The sequence below is a fragment of the Dermacentor albipictus genome, unplaced genomic scaffold (assembly GCF_038994185.2).
Source record: "Dermacentor albipictus isolate Rhodes 1998 colony unplaced genomic scaffold, USDA_Dalb.pri_finalv2 scaffold_14, whole genome shotgun sequence".
In the NCBI taxonomy this organism is placed as follows: Eukaryota; Metazoa; Arthropoda; class Arachnida; order Ixodida; family Ixodidae; genus Dermacentor; species Dermacentor albipictus.
The window spans coordinates 3,993,789-4,014,411 of NW_027225568.1; the positions used below are offsets into that span (position 1 = coordinate 3,993,789).

The 20,623-nt window shown below is 47.7% G+C and overlaps 1 protein-coding gene across 1 annotated transcript in view; it reads right to left on the reverse strand.

The window, feature by feature from the left end:
• Positions 1 to 5,554: 5,554 nt before the first annotated feature.
• LOC135915239 (uncharacterized) overlaps positions 5,555 to 20,623 on the reverse strand; it is a 34,505-nt gene continuing 19,436 nt past the window's right edge. Inside the window, exons 2-4 of the mRNA XM_070528780.1 lie at positions 15,869 to 16,048; positions 15,070 to 15,432; positions 5,555 to 6,755 (exon numbers count right to left, since the gene is read on the reverse strand). Of these exons, the coding sequence (XP_070384881.1) occupies positions 6,216 to 6,755; positions 15,070 to 15,432; positions 15,869 to 16,048 (1,083 nt within the window). The 3' untranslated portion in view covers positions 5,555 to 6,215. The remainder of the gene's footprint in view (positions 6,756 to 15,069; positions 15,433 to 15,868; positions 16,049 to 20,623) is intronic.

The window sequence follows — 20,623 nt, forward strand, 5'->3', positions numbered from 1 at the left end:
GGCGACCGCGCGCAGTGGCGTTCACTGTACGTATTCGGTAAAGAGATAGCGGCTGTAAACGATTGTGTGCTTTCAGCTTGCCCAAGATTATTATTTAGACAGTAAGAAACTTCTCTCGTGTCGAAAGTACTTACAGAAATGTCCGGGAGAGCTCGCGCGTGGTGTTTTCAGTGAGCGCTGACAGCAAAACCTATGAGGAGCGCGCCACGTGATCCCTCATACTACGGCAGCGAGGCGCTTCCGATAGAGGGCGACTCCGTAACTCCTCGTCGCCAATACACGCGAACGACCAGGCGTTGGGATCCAGCATGGAGCGAACATATTCGCTCGCTTCCGGTCGCGGTAAGTCGGACTTCTAGATTTGTCGCGCGCCCATCGGCATGTTTTGTGGATAGCAACTCGGCTAGCAGGCATTGATGTATGAAAGGTGCAATAAATGCCCTTGTGATCGTTTGCACTACTGTGTTGTCGTTCCGTTGTCCCAAGAGTACGGTGTGAGAATACCAGATCAGACCCCTCATCTGGCTGCCCAACGTGGGACTCTTTGGGCATCGGACGATAGTTTTAACAGTGCTGCTTCGTTCAAGACCTTTGTTTGAACCGAAGCGTAGGCCTAGCGTGAATTTTGATCGCTAGCGTCGGCGGCGTGCTTTCCTGAGCGAGGTGATGGTGGCTGTAGTGTGTTTGAACATGTCAACATACTAAGCCTTTTCGCAAGTGTTTTGTTTTTTTTAATGGCATTCGTTGGTACGAGAGCCACGTGGTCTGCATCCTGGGAGAGCGAGGCTGAGCGCCCGCGGAGCAGTGGCAAGCCTGAAGCGAGTGAGTCCGGAAGCCTCGTGGGTGGTCCGAATTTCTTATGTAAATAGCTTCTTCTATCTCTTTGACTCGGATGAAGTCGCGGCTCTGGGAGCCGGGTGGCCGCGGGCCACGGGTGCCACTACGGGCTGACTGGTATTGCGGCCTGGCACCGGGCGCTCCGACACCGTCTGGGACGGTGGGCGCCGTCAACTCGGATGCTGTGTGCACCGAGCGGAGTAGGACCACCTCACAGAGCTGACGTCTCCTCGCGGCTGCCTGTTTTGCGCCCATTTTGGGTGTCGTTTGTTGGATGCCGGTTGTTGTCAGAGTAGCGACGCTTTAGGCCTAAGGCTTTACGAAGCTGCCTGTCGCACGTAGAGGGACACAACCTGGTGGACCGTGGCGTTGAGGTGTTGCAAGTTGCTTCCCTCATTCTATTTAGCCTCGCACGAATTGAAATTACTCGTTCGACTCAAGAAAGCGACTTCGTTCACGTGAACCTAGCATCTGAGTAGCTGCCCGATCTTTTGCTAGCCGAGTTGAACATCGTACCACGTGGGCGATGCGCATGCAGACTTCCTCTCTCTTGCACTACTTTAGTGTTTGCCGAGTGTGTTGAGTTTACGCAGTGTGATTGGAGTCACCCCTGGTTTGCTGACGCCTGCACATCGTCTGCGCTGCTGCCCCGGACTACGATCGAGCCACCCCCGGGCGATGGTGATGCTGTGGCCAGTTCGGCGCGACGACTTCGGCGGCCTCCTGTATCCAGCTCGCAACCCTCGGCGGCGGACAAAAGAGCCGGCGGTCACCGACAGCTACTGCGGCTCCCGCCAGCAGGGCGCGTCGGCGCGAGCGACGCTTGCTCGTACCGACTACTGCGTCGTCGTCACCGGGGTCCTGGCTTGGGATCGTGCCGCCGAGGCTGCACAGCTGCTGCTGTGACCGGCGGACGCCAGCGGTGCACCCAGGGACAATGTCGGCTCGCATGCTATGGACAGCGTGTGGACATTTATTCGGCGCGGCCACTGTTACATGTACTACCTTGTCGCGAAGCGCGCGTTGATGTGAGACCGAGTGACATGTTTCGCCGGAATATGTAGTGATTTAAGGTTGGGGGGATGTGGGGATGCGCGACCCTCGCGCCTCCCCTGATGTTTTTCCCGCATAGCGCGTCTCCTGTAGTGCGGCTTCGCCGCACATGCGGCGGCCGATGTGGTTGAAGCGCAGTCCGAGAGATGGCGCTAGTGTTGCGCGGCTGCGGGGTTACCCTCGGCGGGAGAGGCGAGGCGCGCTCTCTTGGGGTTCGAGGCAGGGAGCTGGACGGGCGTGCCGCACGTGCAGCGCGGCTCTTTCCCGGCGGGTCGACGCACGGCGGGGACGTTTCCCGCGTGCGCGCCACCCAGGCATCTGCGAGACCGCCTCGCGTGGCCGCCTTCGAACGCGCCACGATTCGCGTGACTATACACGCGAACGACCAGGCGTTGGGATCCAGCATGGAGCGAACATATTCGCTCGCTTCCGGTCGCGGTATGTCGGACTTCTAGATTTGTCGCGCGCCCATCGGCATGTTTTGTGGATAGCAACTCGGCTAGCAGGCATTGATGTATGAAAGGTGCAATAAATGCCCTTGTGATCGTTTGCACTACTGTGTTGTCGTTCCTTTGTCCCAAGAGTACGGTGTGAGAATCCCACATCAGACCCCACAATCTCAAATGCTTGTTGCCCAATGATTGTTTCTCAAATGTTTGTATCGTATCTTTTCCATCTCTGGCATATCTTATCCATCTTTTTTGATGTGAAATAAACATTATTATTATTATTATTATTATTATTATTATTATTATTATTATTATTATTATTATTATTATTATTATTATTATTATTATTATTATTATTATATCACGATACAATACCAAAATATATTTGCCCAGCCCGGCTCCTCGACGCCCAACCCTTCAAGTCGACGAATTCAATAAGAAATGTTATTGTTTAGTAGCTAATTATCTGTCACGTCAAAAGTAGGCAAGGATTCCATGAAAATGGTCACGTCAGAGTCCTTGTCATCCGAAGTGGTTTGCACAGTTTCCTTTTGGAGACAAGGTCTTCTTCGGAGACTTCAGGTCGAAAGGGGGTTCGTGAGATCTCAGAATCTGGCAACTTTCGCCTTGTGAATTTAGATGTTTTTCAGACCTTGTGGTGCACGTAGGACAATGAAAATGCATAAAAATGAAGCTTGGAGAAAAATGCGCAGCAAGTTAGCGTAGAGGTATGAACGAAGTATTAATCAAGCGCAATTAGCGCAGTAAGGCCGAAATAAAACCTCGATGCGCTCGTTCGAACCGCGCGAACCTAAAATCGGATACGGAAGTGGGACTTGACTGAATAAAACATATGCGCCGACCTGAGAGATTTATGAGTTTAAATATTTGAGCCGGTGCCCCAGATAGTGCAGTTAAAAGAAGGAACGACATGTATGGTACGCTAATGCGCCCAACGAGTTTGTTTTTCTTCAACGTCAACGGCTTTTGATTTGTCTTTTTTTAGGAAGATAATTTCGCAACTTGGCCATCAAAATCTTCAAATAATGATAAGAATGAACAGTTCTCAAGGACTGACTAGACACAGAGGAAAAGGAAAGAGAAAGAGGTCCATAGTTTCAATGGCACAGTAGAAGTTGGCGTCGATTATAAGCTCTTGCTTGTCAGTCAGAAGCCTGTCCAGCCTTATTTTAGACAAACTATTTATTCCTTGAGCATAGGCATACGTTTTTATTTGGGCTAGTATCACACGCGATGAAAAAGCCAAGCTAATAGCGAAAGACGGGCCTCGCAATTTAAACGCATGCCTCAAGATACCCCCTTATCTTTCAAGCGCGTGAGTTTAACGATACTAGTACAATTATTGCCAGACTTGAAGCGACACAGTTGATCAGCCCTTTCAATACCAATGTCATTAGTTCTAACAGCAAGCTTTTCTGCCTAAGAGATAATAACGTTTGACTCGTATTGTCCACTTGTCAACCCGTTCGTTTCTGGAATACCAGAAAAATTAGGATTGATCTGCGGAGGTGGTTCTCAGCGTCATCGCACTTAGCCCCTAAAACTTTTGACGTGAGACGAGAGCACAGCGATGGCGCTGCTCGTGCTGCCATCCGTGTTGGAGCCTGCTGATTGATAACATCCAACTATTCTTTCCAAAGTTTCTGCACAAATAGGAAGGCGGTTGACCAGACTGTCAATATTGGACTAAGATGCACGTATCAAGCCTATTTCCGCCAGTAGAAACGAACGAGGTTGTACAAGGCGGGCCAAAACATTTCAGGATCACTGGAGAATTATCCATCGCTGACAGCAGGATTCAATTGAACATCACCCGATGTTACCAAGAAAAGCCGGATAACACGGCCACTAGACCAAGAGGAGTAAATCGTTTGAATCAGCTTCGCGCGAAACGGATAGAAAAACTGTCGTATGCCATTGCGTTTGCTGCTGACAAATGAACAAGCAAAAAAGAAAGAAAAATTTGGTCTTCTGTACGTTATGCTCGTGCGTTATTGACTGACGTAAGCGCTTGCTCTACACTTTTTAAATAGTTGTACGGCGATATAGTATATTCATCGCATAGGTGAGTATTCTTGTACACAGCGCTAGCCCTTCCTTCTATCACACTCTTGAATCTCGAAGAGCCACTCAGATGCACATTGCTATCGAATTCGAGCGAATATTATTGCAGGGAATGTAAATTTAAAATGGGGGACTATTAGCTTCCAGAATTGCATAATACACTCCCGCTAGGAGCTATTCTACCTTCGTTACATGTAAACAGGCGACATGTAAGAGTAATCCTCATGTGCCACCTTGTTATCACATGATGTAAGAAATATTTAGTGCTATATTCGGCTTTATTTTAAAGCCATTCTTTTTAATCAGCAATTCAAGTATCCGTGCTTCATAGTACGATTGAATTTCGGCTCTGTCGATTCTTAATTTAATATGCGGGGGGTTAAGTACAAATCCTGTGCAGCGTAGACAACACAGCTTTTTCTTTGTGTCGTCATCAAGTTAAGTCCTAACTCGTTCATGCTAATTACCAGAGCTAATTACCGGCCACTTGAAGTTGAATTCAATTATGTTGGACTAACTATGCGAGTAACTCTGCGATATTATACAACTCGCTTGAAGAAAGAATGAGGAAATGAAACAGAAATAAGCAGCGAGTTAAACCATGTCTTATAGCACGCAGCGTTATTCGTGAAGGTCTATTCCAGAATTTATTTGCAGACAGTACAAACTATTTATTTTCACGTGCGTAGAAGCTCTGCATACGCAGATATATCGCGTGATGTACATGTGCATGCACAGAAAAACTTCATGGGTCTCACGTATACGAACGCTATAAATTTATGCGTTTTGGTTGCGCGCCGTGTATGTACGTAAATAACGGCCGCTCAGTCTCGGTATTTAATTCTAGTGTTGCCTTAACAATGACAGGTTTGTTAGGAATGCCTCAGTAGGATTCTGGATTAATTACCAGCGTTTTTTTCTTCTTCGTTGTTTGGCCTTTCGCCCCCATCAATATGCCGCGACCGCGGGTGTGATTAAATCAGCGACCTCCTTCTCAGCAACGCCAAAGCCATTGGGCTAGATCGAAGATGTATTACTGTAGTGCGATTAAACGACAGGACAAAAGAAGGCACACACGGACACACCCGGCGCTAACTTCCAGCAGTGTTTTACTACCGAAAAGCAGGTTGTACTTGTACACTCAGCCATCACGAATCCCAGCCACGAGGATGCATGTTAAACGGTCAAGATGAAAATTTTATAGTGATATCTCAAGCCAGGTGCAAAAGTTCCTATTTATCAGACAAAGCGAAAGACGGCCTAATGATATAGGATTCCCCCAGGGCAGAAATCTGCTCAGCTTCTAAGTCTAGTGAATTCGCATTTACTTTCAGCAGTAATGGTTGTTGATTGAATGGCAGGGGACCACTGATGCTGTTTACAATGAAGGGAGAGAAACCCACGTGAAGCAACATTGCCGACTTTATTTTTGCGCTCACGCAAACTGGCATTGATGCATCTGCCCGAGTGTCGGCGAATGGGGCCGAGCCAGCCGAGGGGAAGGTAGCAGGTGGCTAGTGACGTAGCCTGCGTCACCTCACATGATGCGAAGGACTGAAAAACCTGCCTAGAAGTTGTTGCTGAAAATCCACTCAAAGCGATTCAGCAATCCACCAGCCAGGATCTCTCGGAAAAGCTGGCTGTATTCGCAGTCTTTTCCCGTTAAGACGCCGAGCTTCACTTTCGTACAAGGTAAAGCGTTTTGGGAAAGGGCCCGGACGAACAACAGGGCGTCGGCGCAGGAGAATCCGCAGCCCATCAGGTTCAGCGTCTGCAGTGTCTCGTTGGTTTTCAGGGCCTCACTGATGGGGCGTGCATTCCCAGGCGCGAATCGCGGAGACACAATGTTTCTAGCCCGCGGCTGCTCTCAACCAGGTCTCCCAAGTGCTTCCAGGAGGAACTTGTGGCCGACATCCACGCCCTGTCGAGGCTCAGAGTGAGGAGTCGCAGGGTCACGTTTTGGGCCAGAGCAGAAGCTAGTGTGTCTAGGCAGACGCCGACTGGGCAACAGCGTCCGAGCTCGAGCTCCACCAGCTGCGTGTTGTCCTTGAGCTTCTCGAACAGCTGGGTCAGGCGGCACGTGATATCGAGGCTTAGAATTTGCAAGGAACTGTCCAGCAGCCTCGAGATCAGTTCAGTGCGCTTCGCACTGTAGCGGATCCTCCCTCGAAGTTCGAACTCTCGCGGTCGGCGGTGCTCCTTGAACTCCTGCGCGAGTCTGGCCAGAACGGAGTCTTTCACGGTTACGTTCCGAAGGGCCAAACAGTCGAGTCCGGGGTTGGTAACCACCAGCGAAGACAGACAGGTCCCTTCAGCTTCCATTAGTGTGACCTGCAGTTCAAAGGCAATCGAAGTTGCCAAGAAACAAAAGATGTCATGAGGCGTCATATGTGACGAAGGTCGGGCTTTTGTGGTCCTACCCAATTGATATTTATTTATCTTTAACTGAAATTGCAAAAAAAAATTATTGTTCACCTTCCTTTGGCTCCACGTCAACGTTAGATGTTGCATGTACGGTCATGTTTTCCCGAGGAATGGGTTTTCGCGACAACCGATAAACCGCTTGCACGACGTTGCTTTCTCTATAGCGCTTAAGAAAATGCGGTATGAAGCTGATGCAGCTTACGCATGAGCAACCAACCAGCATGCCGCTTTCTCTGGTATCACCTCTACATTTCCAGACCTGCGCTACGCTTATACATTTTGCTTTGAAATGTGCGCTTGTTAATATTTGGGAGTACGAACGAACACGCCCAGCAGCACGTTCTTCTAACGTTTTAGACCGCCTAAAGATAAACGATTATTAATCGTGGCAAATAATGTCAGGATTATTATAACACAGAGAAATAATCAGGTTTCGCTATGATTCATCCCGTTTCGGTAACTGAAAGCATGAACTTTAGCGTTATATTTAACAGTGGTCCATCGCTTTTTATTCTGTTGGGTCTCAGCCTCATTACAAATAAAACATAATTCTGAACTATTACTTGCGTAGATAAGCACTGGAACGACATAGTGCGTCGTCCGCTTCAGCGCTTTTGCTCGTGAATGCCGCTCGTGCTGAGAGTCCGTGCTCCGCGCTAACGGTCGGTCCCAAACGCCGGTGACTAATAAAGGCCTTGCACTTGCAAAAAGCGCGGTCTGAATATGACGCAACCCGTAGTGGAAGGCTACGCATTAGTTTTGACTACATATAGGATTCATTTGACGTGCGCCTAAATCTAAGTTTGCAATTGGCCTTCGTCTATGTGCGGCCACCACCGCCGCGTTGTTCAATAATTACAGATAGGCTGTTTAATTTATTGTAAGAAGTTGCTGGAATTTTTTTTCGCACCATTCTCGCCAATTTCTACGTGGTTGCGGCAGGGTTACATGGAAGACGCCTGTCGCATCGGCCACTGTGTAAACCAGCTTGCACGTATATATCGCAGTGAGTCCCTAGGCATGGTGGCCCCTCTGTGTGTCTCTGATAAGAAATCGACTTCATTGGTGGCCTGCGAGAGCATGAGCTCGATTTGCGGGAGCCACACCTCTCCGCCGAGTAGACGTTGCAAGTCAGGCACAGAGGAAGGAAATGAATGCCCACAATAATCCCAGATAATCCTCAATTTCTCGTTCCAACGCGACCGTTTTTACATGAATGCTGAGGTTGTTTCTAGACAAGTGTCGGTTTTGTAGAGCGATAAAAATGCGGCTAATTTGTATGTGCTTTCTTACACATCACTAATTGCTGTTTTATGCTTTGTGTACACAGTGACCAGCGGCCTTTTCCCCAAAGAAAGCTTTAAAAAAGAAACACCTGCCGTGGTTGCTTAGTGTGGTGTTGGGTTGCTAAGCACGTGGTCACGGGATCAAATCCTGGTCACGGCGGCCTCATTTCAATGGGGTCGAAAACACCCGTGTAGTTAGATTTAGGCGCACGTTAAAGAACCTGAGGTGGTTCAATATATTCCGGAATCTCCCACTACGGCGTGCCTCATAATCAGATCGGGGTTTTGGCACGTAAGACTCCGCAATTTAACTTAAAGTTTAAAAAATGTGTTTGCGCTTGTCGCTGCTTTGCTTCTGGAGAAATTTCGCAGCAAGATCGCATTTCATGGACTTGATAGTTCTGCACAACGCTGGGCACTGTTACTTGTCTGGTTTGTCAAAAACAAAATGCGAATTCGCTTTCGTCCAAGCATACAGTCATATGAGGCCTTCGATAGCACGGCAGAAATGATTTCACCTGGTCGCTCTCTTAGCCTTTTGCATTGCCTCAGCAATCTTTGTGTTTTTGCTACACGATAGGAGTGTGCAACTACAATGGGTTCAGACGAAGGAAGTGTTCACTCTTATATTGTTTTTCTGGCCAGCCACGACCGTTCTAGAATGGACTGCTCAGTTCGAACAAAGGCAGTGAACTAGTGAGCAGACCCACTTAGTACTTCTGAAGGTTTTGAGAAGTCACGAATAGAGCTTCTCTATTTTTGATTCATTTGGTTGCTCAGATTGGCAACAGCTGCAAAGCGGGCGCTTTTTTTTCGTGCATTGATGATAAGAAATCGGCCACCGTGGACGCAAGTCGAAGCCGGGGGCCTCGTGCCGAAGAGCATAATCTTCCAATGGCCCTGAGTCTCCAGCAGCTGCGGAGCGCCTCACAAAGGCGGCCATCAGACATGTAAGGGCAGCCTAGGGTGCTAAGACCCGCACATGCCGCTACTGCAAACTGAACCTGGCAACGTTAAACACACGAACCCTCTCGAGTGAAGCTAGCTTAGCAGGACTATTTGAAGAACTATCAGGCATTGTGTGCGATATCATTGGCCTTAGTGAGATTAGAAGAACTAGTAAGGCTTATAAAGTGGTTACTAATGGCCACGTCCTACAGTATGGAGGACTCCCAAATAAGAAGCAATGCGGAGTAGGATTCCTAATCCGTAAGGACATAGCGGGCAACACTGACGAATTCTACAGCGTTAATGAGGGGGTAGCAGTAGTTATAACAAAACTAAATAGGAGGTATAGAATGAAAGTAATACAAACCTACGCTCCAACCTAAATTCAGGTTGCTGATGAAATAAAACAGTTTTATGAAGGTGTTGAATTAGCGATGAGAAAAGTGCAAACTCAATATACCGTAGTCATGGGCGACTTCAGTGCAAAGTGGGGAAAACGCAGGCTGGTGAACAAGCAATTGGCAACTGCGGCATTGATATAGGAACACTAGAGAACAAATGTTGTTAGAATTCGCGGAAATAAATAAGTAGCGAATAACGAACACATTGTTTCGGAAGCGTAGCAACAGAATGTGGAACTGTAAAAGGACTAATGGTGAAAAGGAAATTAGGTAGGTTTCATACTTTCTGCCGGTCCAAGCATAGTGCAGGATGTAGAATGTTAGGTGGGATAAAGTGCAGAGATCATAGGTTAGTGAGGTCTAGGATTCCCCTCAATATGAAAGCAGAGGTTAAATTGGTCAAGAAGAAACAGGCCAAGCTAGATGCAGTAATGGTGGAAGCAGTCAAATATAGGCTGGTGCTTACAAACAAATATTCAGCCTTAGAACAGAGGGATGAAAACGACATAGAGGTAATGAACGAAAGCTTGACGAGACTGCCTTCAGAAGCAGCAGTTCAAGTAGGAGGTAAAGTACCAAGGCAGCCAGTAGGTAAGCTCTCGCAAGTAACGAAAGACCTCATAAAGAAGCGACAAAGAATGAAAATGTCCAACTCAAGAAATCAGATAGAATATCGGAACTGTCAAAAGTAATCAACAAGGACAAAATAAGGGATATTCGAAATTATAACGTGAGAAAGACTGAGGAAGAAGTAAAAAAATGGACGCAGCCTCAAATCAATGAGAAGGAAGCTTGGCATCGGGCAAACCAAGATGCATGCCTTGAAAGATAAACAGGGTAATATCATCAGCAGATTCGAATATATAGTAAAAGCAGCAGAAGAATTCCATACTGACCTGTACAGTACCCAGAGCAACCACGACACCTCCATTCGAGGTAGTAATGAAGAGGTTACAGAGGCTCCTTCCACAACTAGCGCTGAAGTTAGAAGAGCCTTGCGAGACATGAAACGGGGAGAAGCGGCAGGAGAAGATGGACTACCAGTCGATTTAATCTAAGATGGAGGATACATAATGCTTGAAAGACTAGTGGCAATTTAAACGAACTGTCTATCGACTTCAAGGGTCCCAGAGAACTGGAAGAATACGAACATTATAGAAATCTACAAAAACGGAGATGTTAAAAAATTGAAAAATTATAGGCCCATTAGCTTACTTCCCGTATTGTATGAAATATTCACCAAGATAACCTGCAATAGAATAAGGACAACACTAGACTTCAGTCGGCGAAGAGAACAGGCTGGCTTCAGGAAGGGATACTCTACAACGGATCACATGTCCGTCATCAATCAGGTCATGGAGAAATCCGCAGAGTGCGAACAACCTCTCTACATGGCTTTCATGGATAAGGAAATGGCATTTCATTGAGTCGAGATTCCAGCATTCATACATGCATTACATAATCAAGGAGTGCAGGACGCTTACGTAAATAGTTTGGAAACTACGTGAGAAGTTTCCACGGCTACCTTGATTCTTCGCAAATAGGAAGATACCTATAAAGAAAAGGGTCAGACAGGGAGACACAATCTCTCCCATGCTACTCACTGCATGTTTGGAAGAAGTATTCAAGCTATTAAACTGGGAAGGCGTAGGAGTGAGGATCAACGGCGAAAATCTCAGTAACGTTCGATTTGCAGATGCCATTGTCCTGTTCAGCAACACTGAGGATGAGTTACAACAGATGGTTGAGGACCTTAGCAGAGAGAATATAAGAGGGGGTTGAAGATTAATATGGAGAAGACAAAGATAATGATCAATAACCGGGCAAAGAAACAAGAGTTCAGGATCATCAGTCAGCCTCTAGAGTCTGTGAAGGAGTACGTTTACCTAGGTGAAATACTCACTGATTATCAGAAAGAAATTCACAAAGAATAAAAATGGTTTGCAGCACATCCGGCAGACATTGTCAGCTCCTGACTGTAGCTTACCACTATCATTGAAAAGAAAGGTGTACAATTAACGCATTCTACCGGTGCTAACATATGGAGCAGAAATTTGGAGATTGACAAGGAAGTTCGAGAACAGGTTAAGGACCACGCAAAGAGCGATGGAACGAAGAATGTTAGGCATAACGTTAACAGACAGGAAGAGAGCGGTGTGGATGAGAGAGCTAACCGGGATAGCCGATACTCTTATTGGCATTAGGAGAAAAAAATGGATCTCGGCGAACCATGTAATGCGTAGGTTAGATAAGCGGTGGACCATTAGGTTTACAGTATGGGTGCCAAGAGAAGGGACGCTCCGTCGAGGTCGGCAGAAGACTAGGTGAGGTGATGAAATTAGGAAATTCGCGGGCGCAAGTTGGAATCGGTTGGCGCAGGAAAGGGGTAATTGGAGGTGGCAGGGAGAGGCCTTCGTCCTGCAGTGGGCATAAAATAGGCTTAGGATGATGATGCTGATGACAACCGGCATAGCAATCAAGATACCACGGCCCTGATGGATCCGTTCACCGGATATTTGCGCTCCCACAGCGACTATACCTTTCCATTACACTCCATATCTACTCTACAATGTTTTCTCTGGGAAGTTGGCCTTGGAAGTATCTGGCGAGTGCTCAGCAAAGAATGGCCGGTCTCGTCAAAAACTTCCCTGAATTTCCGTGTCATCCGAGCGTGCAACGAAAACGCAAACGTGCGTTTTCTGGACTGCGTTTCCCGAGCCGTAAGGAGCATTCTCCAATGGTTGACAATTCTTTCAGAATGTACATGCCCATCTTTTCAACAACTTTATGTATTACTTTCATGCTCCTTGAAGCGTCGCGTTTAATTTGTATTTTCCCTAGTTGGTTAAATAAAGAATTGTGCAGAGAGTCTGGAATGTGCTCAATAAGGTTGTGTCATTTCAGGCGCGTTAAATTTTTTCCAGTAAATATATAGTCGATTTACAACGCAAGCGGCGATACATACCGATTTATCTACGCCATTGAAATCAGACACCGAAAAGCACCGGTTCGAAGGGGGCAGAAATAGACACTCATCATCATCATCATCATAATCATTATCGTCCTGACTAAGCCCACTGCAGGGCAAAGGCCTCTCCCGTACTTCTCCAACTATCCCGCTGATGTGCTAATTGTGGCCATGTTGTCCATGCAAACTTCTTAATCTCATTCGCCCACCTTATTTTCTGCCGCCCCCTGCTGCGCTTCCCTTCTCTTGGACTCCGGTCCGTAACCCTTAATGACCATCGGTTATCCTCCCTCCTCGTTACATGCCCTGCCCATTCTCATTTCTTTTTCTTGATTTCAACTAAGATGTCATTAACTCGCGTTTGTTCCCACACCCAATCTGCTCTCTTCACATGCCCCCTTAACGTTACACCCATCATTCTTCCCTTTCCAAAGCTCGCTGTGTCGTCCTCAGTTTAAGTAGAACCCTTTTCGTAAGCCTCGACCTTTCTGCCCTGTAGGAAGAGTACTGATAAGACACAGCTGTTTTACGCTTTTCTCTTGAGGGATAATGGCAGCTTGCTGTTCATGATTTGAGAATGCCTGCCAAAGGCACCCCACCCCATTCCTATTCTTCTGATTATTTCAGTCTCATGATCGGATCCGCGGTCACTATTTGCCCTAAGTAGATGCATTTCCTTACCCCTTCCAGTACCTCGCTACCTATCGTAAACTGCTGTTCTCTTCCGAGACTGTTAAACATTACTTTAGTTTTCTGCCGATTAATCTTTAGACCCACCCTCCTACTTTGCTTCTCCAGTTAAGTGAACATGCATTACAATTGGTCCCCTGAGTTACAAAGCAAGGCAAAATCATCAGCGAATCGCAACTTACTAAGGTATTTTCTATTAACTCTTATCCCCAATTCTTCCCACTCCAGGTCTCTGATTACCTCCTGTAAACACGCTGTGAATAGCATTGGAGGGAGAAATCCTATCTCCATGCCTGACGCCTTTCTTTATTGGGATTTTGTTGCTTTCTTTATGGAGGACTACGGCGGCTGTGGAGCCGCTGTAGATATCTTTCAGTATCTTTACATACGGCTCGTCTACGTCCTGATTCCTTAATGACTCCATGACAGCTGAGGTTTCTACTGAATCAAACTTTTTCTCGTAATGAATATAAGCTACATATAAGGGTTGCTTATATTCCGCACATTTCTCTATCACCTGATTGATAGTGTGAATATGGTCTATTGTTCACTAGGCTTTACGAAATCCTGCCTGGTCCTTTGCTTGACAGATGTATAAGCTGTTCCTGATTCTATTTGCGATTACCTTAGTAAATACTTTCTAGGCAACAGACAGTAAGCTGATCAGTCTATAATTTTTCAAGTCTTTGGCGTCCCCTTTCTTAAGGATTAAGATTATGTTGGCTTTTTCCAAGATTTCGGTACGCTCGAGGTCATGAGGCATTGCATATACACTCTTAGGCAAAATTACATCCTTTGGAGTGCCCCTTCTGCCACACAACAATAATCGTTATCTGCCTTGATGCGTTTCCTTTCTAGAAAACGCCGCGCCCGCTACTTTCCTGTCGGGAATGCTATCATGCTGATAACGCGCATGCCGTTCGTTACGGGAAAGTACCGGGCTCGCAGCGTTAAAGAAAGGAAACGCTTCAAGGCAGATGACGATTGTCGTTGTGTGGCAGAAGGGGCACTCCAAAGGGTATAACTTTGCCTAAGAGTGTGCACGGTGGCCAGTTTTTCTAGAGCAATCTGCCCACCATCGTTCAACAAATCTGCTCTAACCTGATCCTCCCCAGCTACCTTCGCCCTTTGCATAGCTCCCAAGGCTTTCTTTACTTTATCCGGCGTTACTTGTTGGATGTCACATTCCTCTAAACTGTTCCTTCTTGCATTATCCTCGTTTGTGCCACTGGTACTAAATAAATCTTTATAGAACTCCTCAGCCACTTGAACCCGGAATTCGAAGAAAAACAAATACCCAAAACACCGAGCACTATTCATCGGCGACGCCATAATGAGGGGTATCTCCGAATTTATTCTGACAACCTGAGTGTATGCAACGTGCACCCGAAGAACGGCGCACGAACATTTTTGCATTGCACCCCAAACGGAATGCGGCCTCCGTGGTCGGGTACACAACCCGCGATCAGCAGCGTGACGCCACAGCCACTTAGCTACCGCGGGGTGTCATCAGATGCGTGTCGCACGAGTGGTTTGGTAAAATTGGCCCTTGAGACGCCCGTGGGGCCACGGCCAAGCCAGCGAAACAAACGAGCCATACGGCACCTCAATGCTCCATACATTTTGGAGTCTAGTCTAACCTTACCACACACAGCCGAGAGCCTTCCTTACCCGATCGTCTAACAAAAATGAAGAGGAGCAAACAAAGGTTAGAAAAAATCGAATAATATGTGAATGAGAGCTTCGAATTCTTTGGAGAGCTGGGAATCAAACCATGCTCCCTGCTCAGCAGCATTCCGTCATAGCCACTGACCCACCACGGCGGGTGCCTTATCAGCGCTGTCACACCATTGTGCCGCGTAAAGATGACTAAATTATCGGCACATTCTTCATGATGCCTCGAAAAAGCATGCCTTTATAAAACTCACCTTGTCGAGGCTGACATGCGTAAGCAGCTCCGTTTTGTCGAGCAACCGAACCAGGGGGCTCACTTCAAACGGCATTTCGATTCCCTCGACGCCGGTCAGGTGGGCTGTGACGACCCGCTTGGAGAACGTGATGTGTTGCAGGAACTGCACTGGGCGAAAACGCTCCAGCACTGACACGTTCAGGCTGACGCCCGAGATACAGCGGTGCTCGCGCAGAAACCACAATGTAGCCAGGAAGAGCACCGCAGCTTTCGGGTCGTACGGAGCCATGGGATCGTCATGGATCATGTTGAAGTCTAGGCTGCCTTCGCGTAGTTCGTCAAAGTCAATTCCGAAGGGGTTGAGGAGCTCGTTCAACTCTTCCTGCGTCGCGTGCAATGACAATAAAGTTTGTAAGAGCTGCTTTCAGAAACGAAGTGAACTGGCTTGCTTCACGGCTCGAACTCGTACAAGGTGTGTCGGAATATGTAAAGTGTCGTCTATGAACAGTTCTCATTGCCTTGCCTGCCTTGTCCCTTAGCTACTCCAGGAGCTGTTTTGTGCAGTTGCAGTCTGTCCTTTGTATATGTATGTCAATATCTATGTGTTATTTGTATAAACAATTTAAAATTTATGTTATCTATATGCTTTATATGTGTGTAAAGTTCCTTTTTCACTGACCTGCACAGACAGCGAGCAAAAGAACGACATCTTGTGCCTTAGTGGCCGGAAACAGTGCGACAAGCGTCTGTGGTGGTGTGTATGATGCGCACGCTTCGCTTTTCTGCGTGGACGTGGTTGAAGTGTCGGAATGAGTTACCGCATGAGTCAACATCCAGCAGCGGGCACCTGCTTTGTTTCGCTGCGTACATGGGTCAAGCAGTAAAGGCATCTTCAGTACATCTCGGGCGACAAAGGCGGCCCTCTCGAGCAACTCGAGGTCGTCCTCGAACTGCTCTTCGGCAAACTTCCGGAACCTGACTACCTCCACGTCCATGACCTGGAAAGTGTCAGAGATATTGGAGCAACATAGTGGCTAGAGCCTAAAACACCAGCAACGTTTAGAGCCTAATCCAAGAGCAGAATTATCCAGCACAAAATTATTAGTCGGTCGACATTTCCCGTGAGATTATCGAGGTATGTGATGCGTTCTTATCTCTCTCTCACTGATTCCCAGCGTCAAACAGAGAACAAAATTTGGGCAAAAATTGTCAAAGATGGCTGTCCAAGTATGCGAATAGCTGATACGCCTCATGTATTACGTGTGTGCTGCGGCAGCGCTCTTGTCTCGCGCTTCCCTCTCGACACACTGTGCCATCTGGAGGTGCCGCTGTGAAGCACGAGCATACCCTGTGGCACATGTACATTCAGCCAAGTTGCCGTCAAAGAGGTTCATTGAAGAGGGACACATACCCATGTGAACGGAATAGATCTTAGACTGTACAACCTTCGGCATCATGTATTTGGTGGCATAGCTGGGTAGCCGGAAGGACAACTGGTCTGACAATGACTGACCGGTCTGACGAATGCTATTTCCATTTACATAAAACCCACGAGTTTGGTACTTAAGCACTGATCTACGTGTGGTATAGGTCTAGTGCCACAGGCAGGGCTTTTGTAAGTTGGAATAGATTAGTCGATTGAGTTTGACGCCTCAAAAAAACAACCCTTGAGTCATATGCTGACGGCTCAACCCCAATATTTTAATGTGCCCCTAAATGTAACTGCGAGAGCGTTTTTGCATTCCACTCCCATCGTAACGCTGCCGTCGAGGCGGGGGTATCGAACTCGCGACCTCGCGCAGAACGCCATATGTAGTCACTGAACCACTGCTGTGGTGTGGCACGGACCGTGAAGATTCTATTGAATTAGAAGAAGCATGGAGGGTCTTTAATAAAGGATGGCGTGTTTTATTCACCTTAAGCGAGAGTAACAGTAGGGAACATTTAACTTGAATCCACGCTCTTCCAAGCAGCAACAGGCGTAAAAGCTTGTCTCGGCAAGAACATGAAATACAAATAATGCAAGCATGTTGTATTTTCAGTGATGGAAGCGGCACTTGGTTTTTTGAAGCAGCTTTCAGGGCAGGAAAATCGCAGTTTGGAGCATAAATTTATGCTTCAGGAGCAGAAAATTTCGCTGTTTGGAGCAAGAAAAGAATGCTTTGGAGCGCTAATTTACTATTCTGGAGCAAAGAGAAGCTCTGTATAGGTTAGTACTTTCTGAAACATTGCATGCAATGTCTTATACTAAGATGCAAGTATTATACATACTTGCATCTTATACTTCATGCATTGCATGCAATAAGAATAAAATGGCACTCCTGCTCCATTTTATTCTTATTTTATAAGGAGATGAGGATAAGCGCCTACTTAATCCTAAAATACAGCTAATTCAGCATTCCAATAAAGAATTTAACAATTTAAAAGTCTGTAATAGCCACCAGCGGTTGAGCCCACCGTCAGCGCAGGGCACGGTCTCTCAGCACGAGCGGTGTTCTTCGAGAACAGCGCTAAAGAGAGTGACCCACGAGAAAGCACTGGATTGAATGGCCCACTCTAGTGTTCCTCTTCTGCGCTACAATTACCCTCGGGAACGAAAAGGGAGTCGTCCAGCAAGCTGACACCTGCTCACTATGAGTGGATGATAGTACGGCTTCAGGCGTTTGACGTTGACAATGTCTCATCCACGACGGTGCATGTCCGAACACAGTTCAATGGGTTCGATTACGCAGTTAAGGGGGAATGCGCGCTCAATGATAGAGTATGGCCCTTCATACTTGGTAAGATTTGAAGAGAGCCCAGGTGCAGCGGAGGCAATGGAAAGCCAGACATGCGCTCCAGGATGGAAGGTGGGTTCAGAGGTGGTGTCACCGCGAGTGCTCTTTTGGCGCTCGTGGTCATTGGAGGTAAAGGCCCGTGGAAGAGCGTGGCACTCGTTAGCATGTCTTGCCGTGGCAGAAATAGGTGCACATTCAGATGCACCAGCCGGTATGGTAGAATTGGGTCGATGGGGTGTGACAGGTACCTACCGTACAGTAGGAAAAGGGGTGAAAAGCCGGGTGGTGCTCTGAGTAGCGGTGTTCTACGCATAGGTAACGAAGGGCAGAATGACGTCGCAATTTGTGTGGTCGGAGGCGAGGTATCTTGCAAGCATGTTGCCGAGCGTACGGTTCAGGCGTTCTGTGAGATCAATGGTTTGAGGACGGCACGCCGTAGTTGTGCGATGAACAACGTGGCCCTATTTAAGAATGGCTTCATCTACTTTGAATAGGACGACACGTCCGCGATCGCTGAGCAGTTCCTCAGGTGGTTCATGATGCAGGATGAATCGATGAAGCAAGAAGGAGGCAACATCGCGCGCTGTAGCTTCTGGGAGGGCGGCAGTTTCGGCGTATCGCATGAGGTTGTCAACCGCCACAATATGGCCCAGCGGTTTCCAGTCGATGTCAGGAAAAGGGGCCCATACAAATTGACGCTGACGCGTCCAAATGGCCAGGTAGGACAAGTTAAATGTTGCAGAGAGGCTGGTGAGAGGAGGAGTGCGGATTTGCGGCGCTGACAATTGGGGCAAGAGCGAACGAACTGCTGAACGTAGCTGTACATGCCACGCAAGAAGTACCACTTTCTAAAGCTGTGATCAGTTTTAAAAATGCCCGAGTGTGCACACAGTGGACCGGCGTAGAAAGGTGCGCATATGTCGAAACGGAGACTGCGAGTTACTACTAGTAACCACTGGTGCCCGTCGGGATTATAATTGCGTCGTTGAAGCAGGTTGTTGCGATCGGCGAAATGGTGGGCTTGACGACGCAACATGCGAGTGGATAGTGGTGCTGATGAACCAGAAAGCATGTCTATACGACAGGTAATCCGATAGTCCTTGCGCTGCTCAGACGCAATGGTGGCGAAGTCAAGCGAAGAAACTGCAAAGTGGGATAGCGAGCTGCAGGCATAGTCATCAGAGAAGGGCAAGCGCAAATGGGCGTCGACGTCAGAATGCTGGCGTCCGCTGCGGTACAGCACGCGCATATCGTAGTCCCGCCGCCCAAGTACCCATAGGGCAAGACGGGCTGAGGAATATTTCAAGGATGACAGCAAACAGTGCATGGTGGTCCGTGACCACATCAAATGGACGGCCTTACAAATTAGGCCAGAACTTGGTGAGAGCCCAGTTGATGGCTAGGCATTCCTTTTTCTGTCACAGCGTAATTGGACTCAGCTTTCGTAAGCGTACGACTTGCATAACCCGCGACAAATACAGGAAACCCCTGCTTGCGCTTGGCAAGAACAGCGAACCGAACGAACACATCAGAAGAACCGAACAGAAGAAGAACACAGAAGAACCGAACACATCACTGGGCGATAGGTAAGACGTAGAAACAGCACTGAGCGCACTGGAATTAGCACAATAAATGTTACTGGGCACGTTCATAACTTGCACGTCTTTTATCGCTTCTATATATCCAAGACGTTCCCCTCGGAGCAGCAACACGGGGTATGGAAACGGACTGCAAACGAAAACGGTGATGTAGCACTATGTGATGTCCACTGTCTCAAAATGCAGCAGCAGACGTTTCCGAGTGAGAAAGTGGTGATATGGAGACAGTAGTGCAACAGCGTCTGAGATTCCGTTGCAGGACATGGGCACGTAGCTTTGGCATAGAGTGATTATGTCTGTCATGGACTGAGGATTCTTGGCAAGTACCATGTTGAAATCATCGTCCTCTATCCCTTTGAAGACATTTATGATTTCGTAGATCTCCGCTATCGCCGCATTGACTTGCTTTTGCGCAAGTTGAGTATATCTTCAATGTAGCTGGTAAATTATTCTCCCAGATGCTGTGCATGTTCTCGCAAACGCGATTCCGCTCGCAGCATGTGCACGGCAAGGCGACCAAGCACAGCCAGTTAAGAGGCCTTGAACGAGGACTCACTTCGGAAAGTCAGCCTCATGGTTGTACCAGAGACTGGCGACACTGGCGAGATAGAGCACGTTGCTCAGTCTTGCGGGATCGTCCCCGTTTGTTGTGGGCGCTTACCCTTTCATACGTTGTCAGCTAGCTGTCGACGTTGGTGTAGTCCGCGACGCTGAAAATGGCGGGGCCCCTGTGGCGAGGCACACCAGAGCACAGGACCGAATTAGGAGGCGTTTGCTGGGATGCATCTTCAGACATAATTGAGCGTACGGTACGGCATCCTAGTTCCAGGGTTGACGTTGTAGGCCGAAGCCACCTACACCACTTGTAAAGGTGTTTATTAGACACCAGCGGTTGGACCCACTGTCTGCGCAGGGCACGGACTGTGAGCACGAGGAGCGTTTTCCGAGAACAGCGCTGGAGAGCTTGACTCACCAGAAAGCGCTGGAGAGGATGTCCCAGTATAGTGCTCCTCTTCTTCGTTACAATAATAATTTATTTTCATTTCAAGGAATTGAGCCACTTGCAGTGTAATTTATATGCTCACGTACACCCGTGAGCACCTGGTACGCGCGTTATCAGCATAGAACAGTTTACACCCTTTGGAGGGCCCCTTCCGATAACGCGCGTGCCGTTCGTTACTGAAAGTTCCGGGCTCGC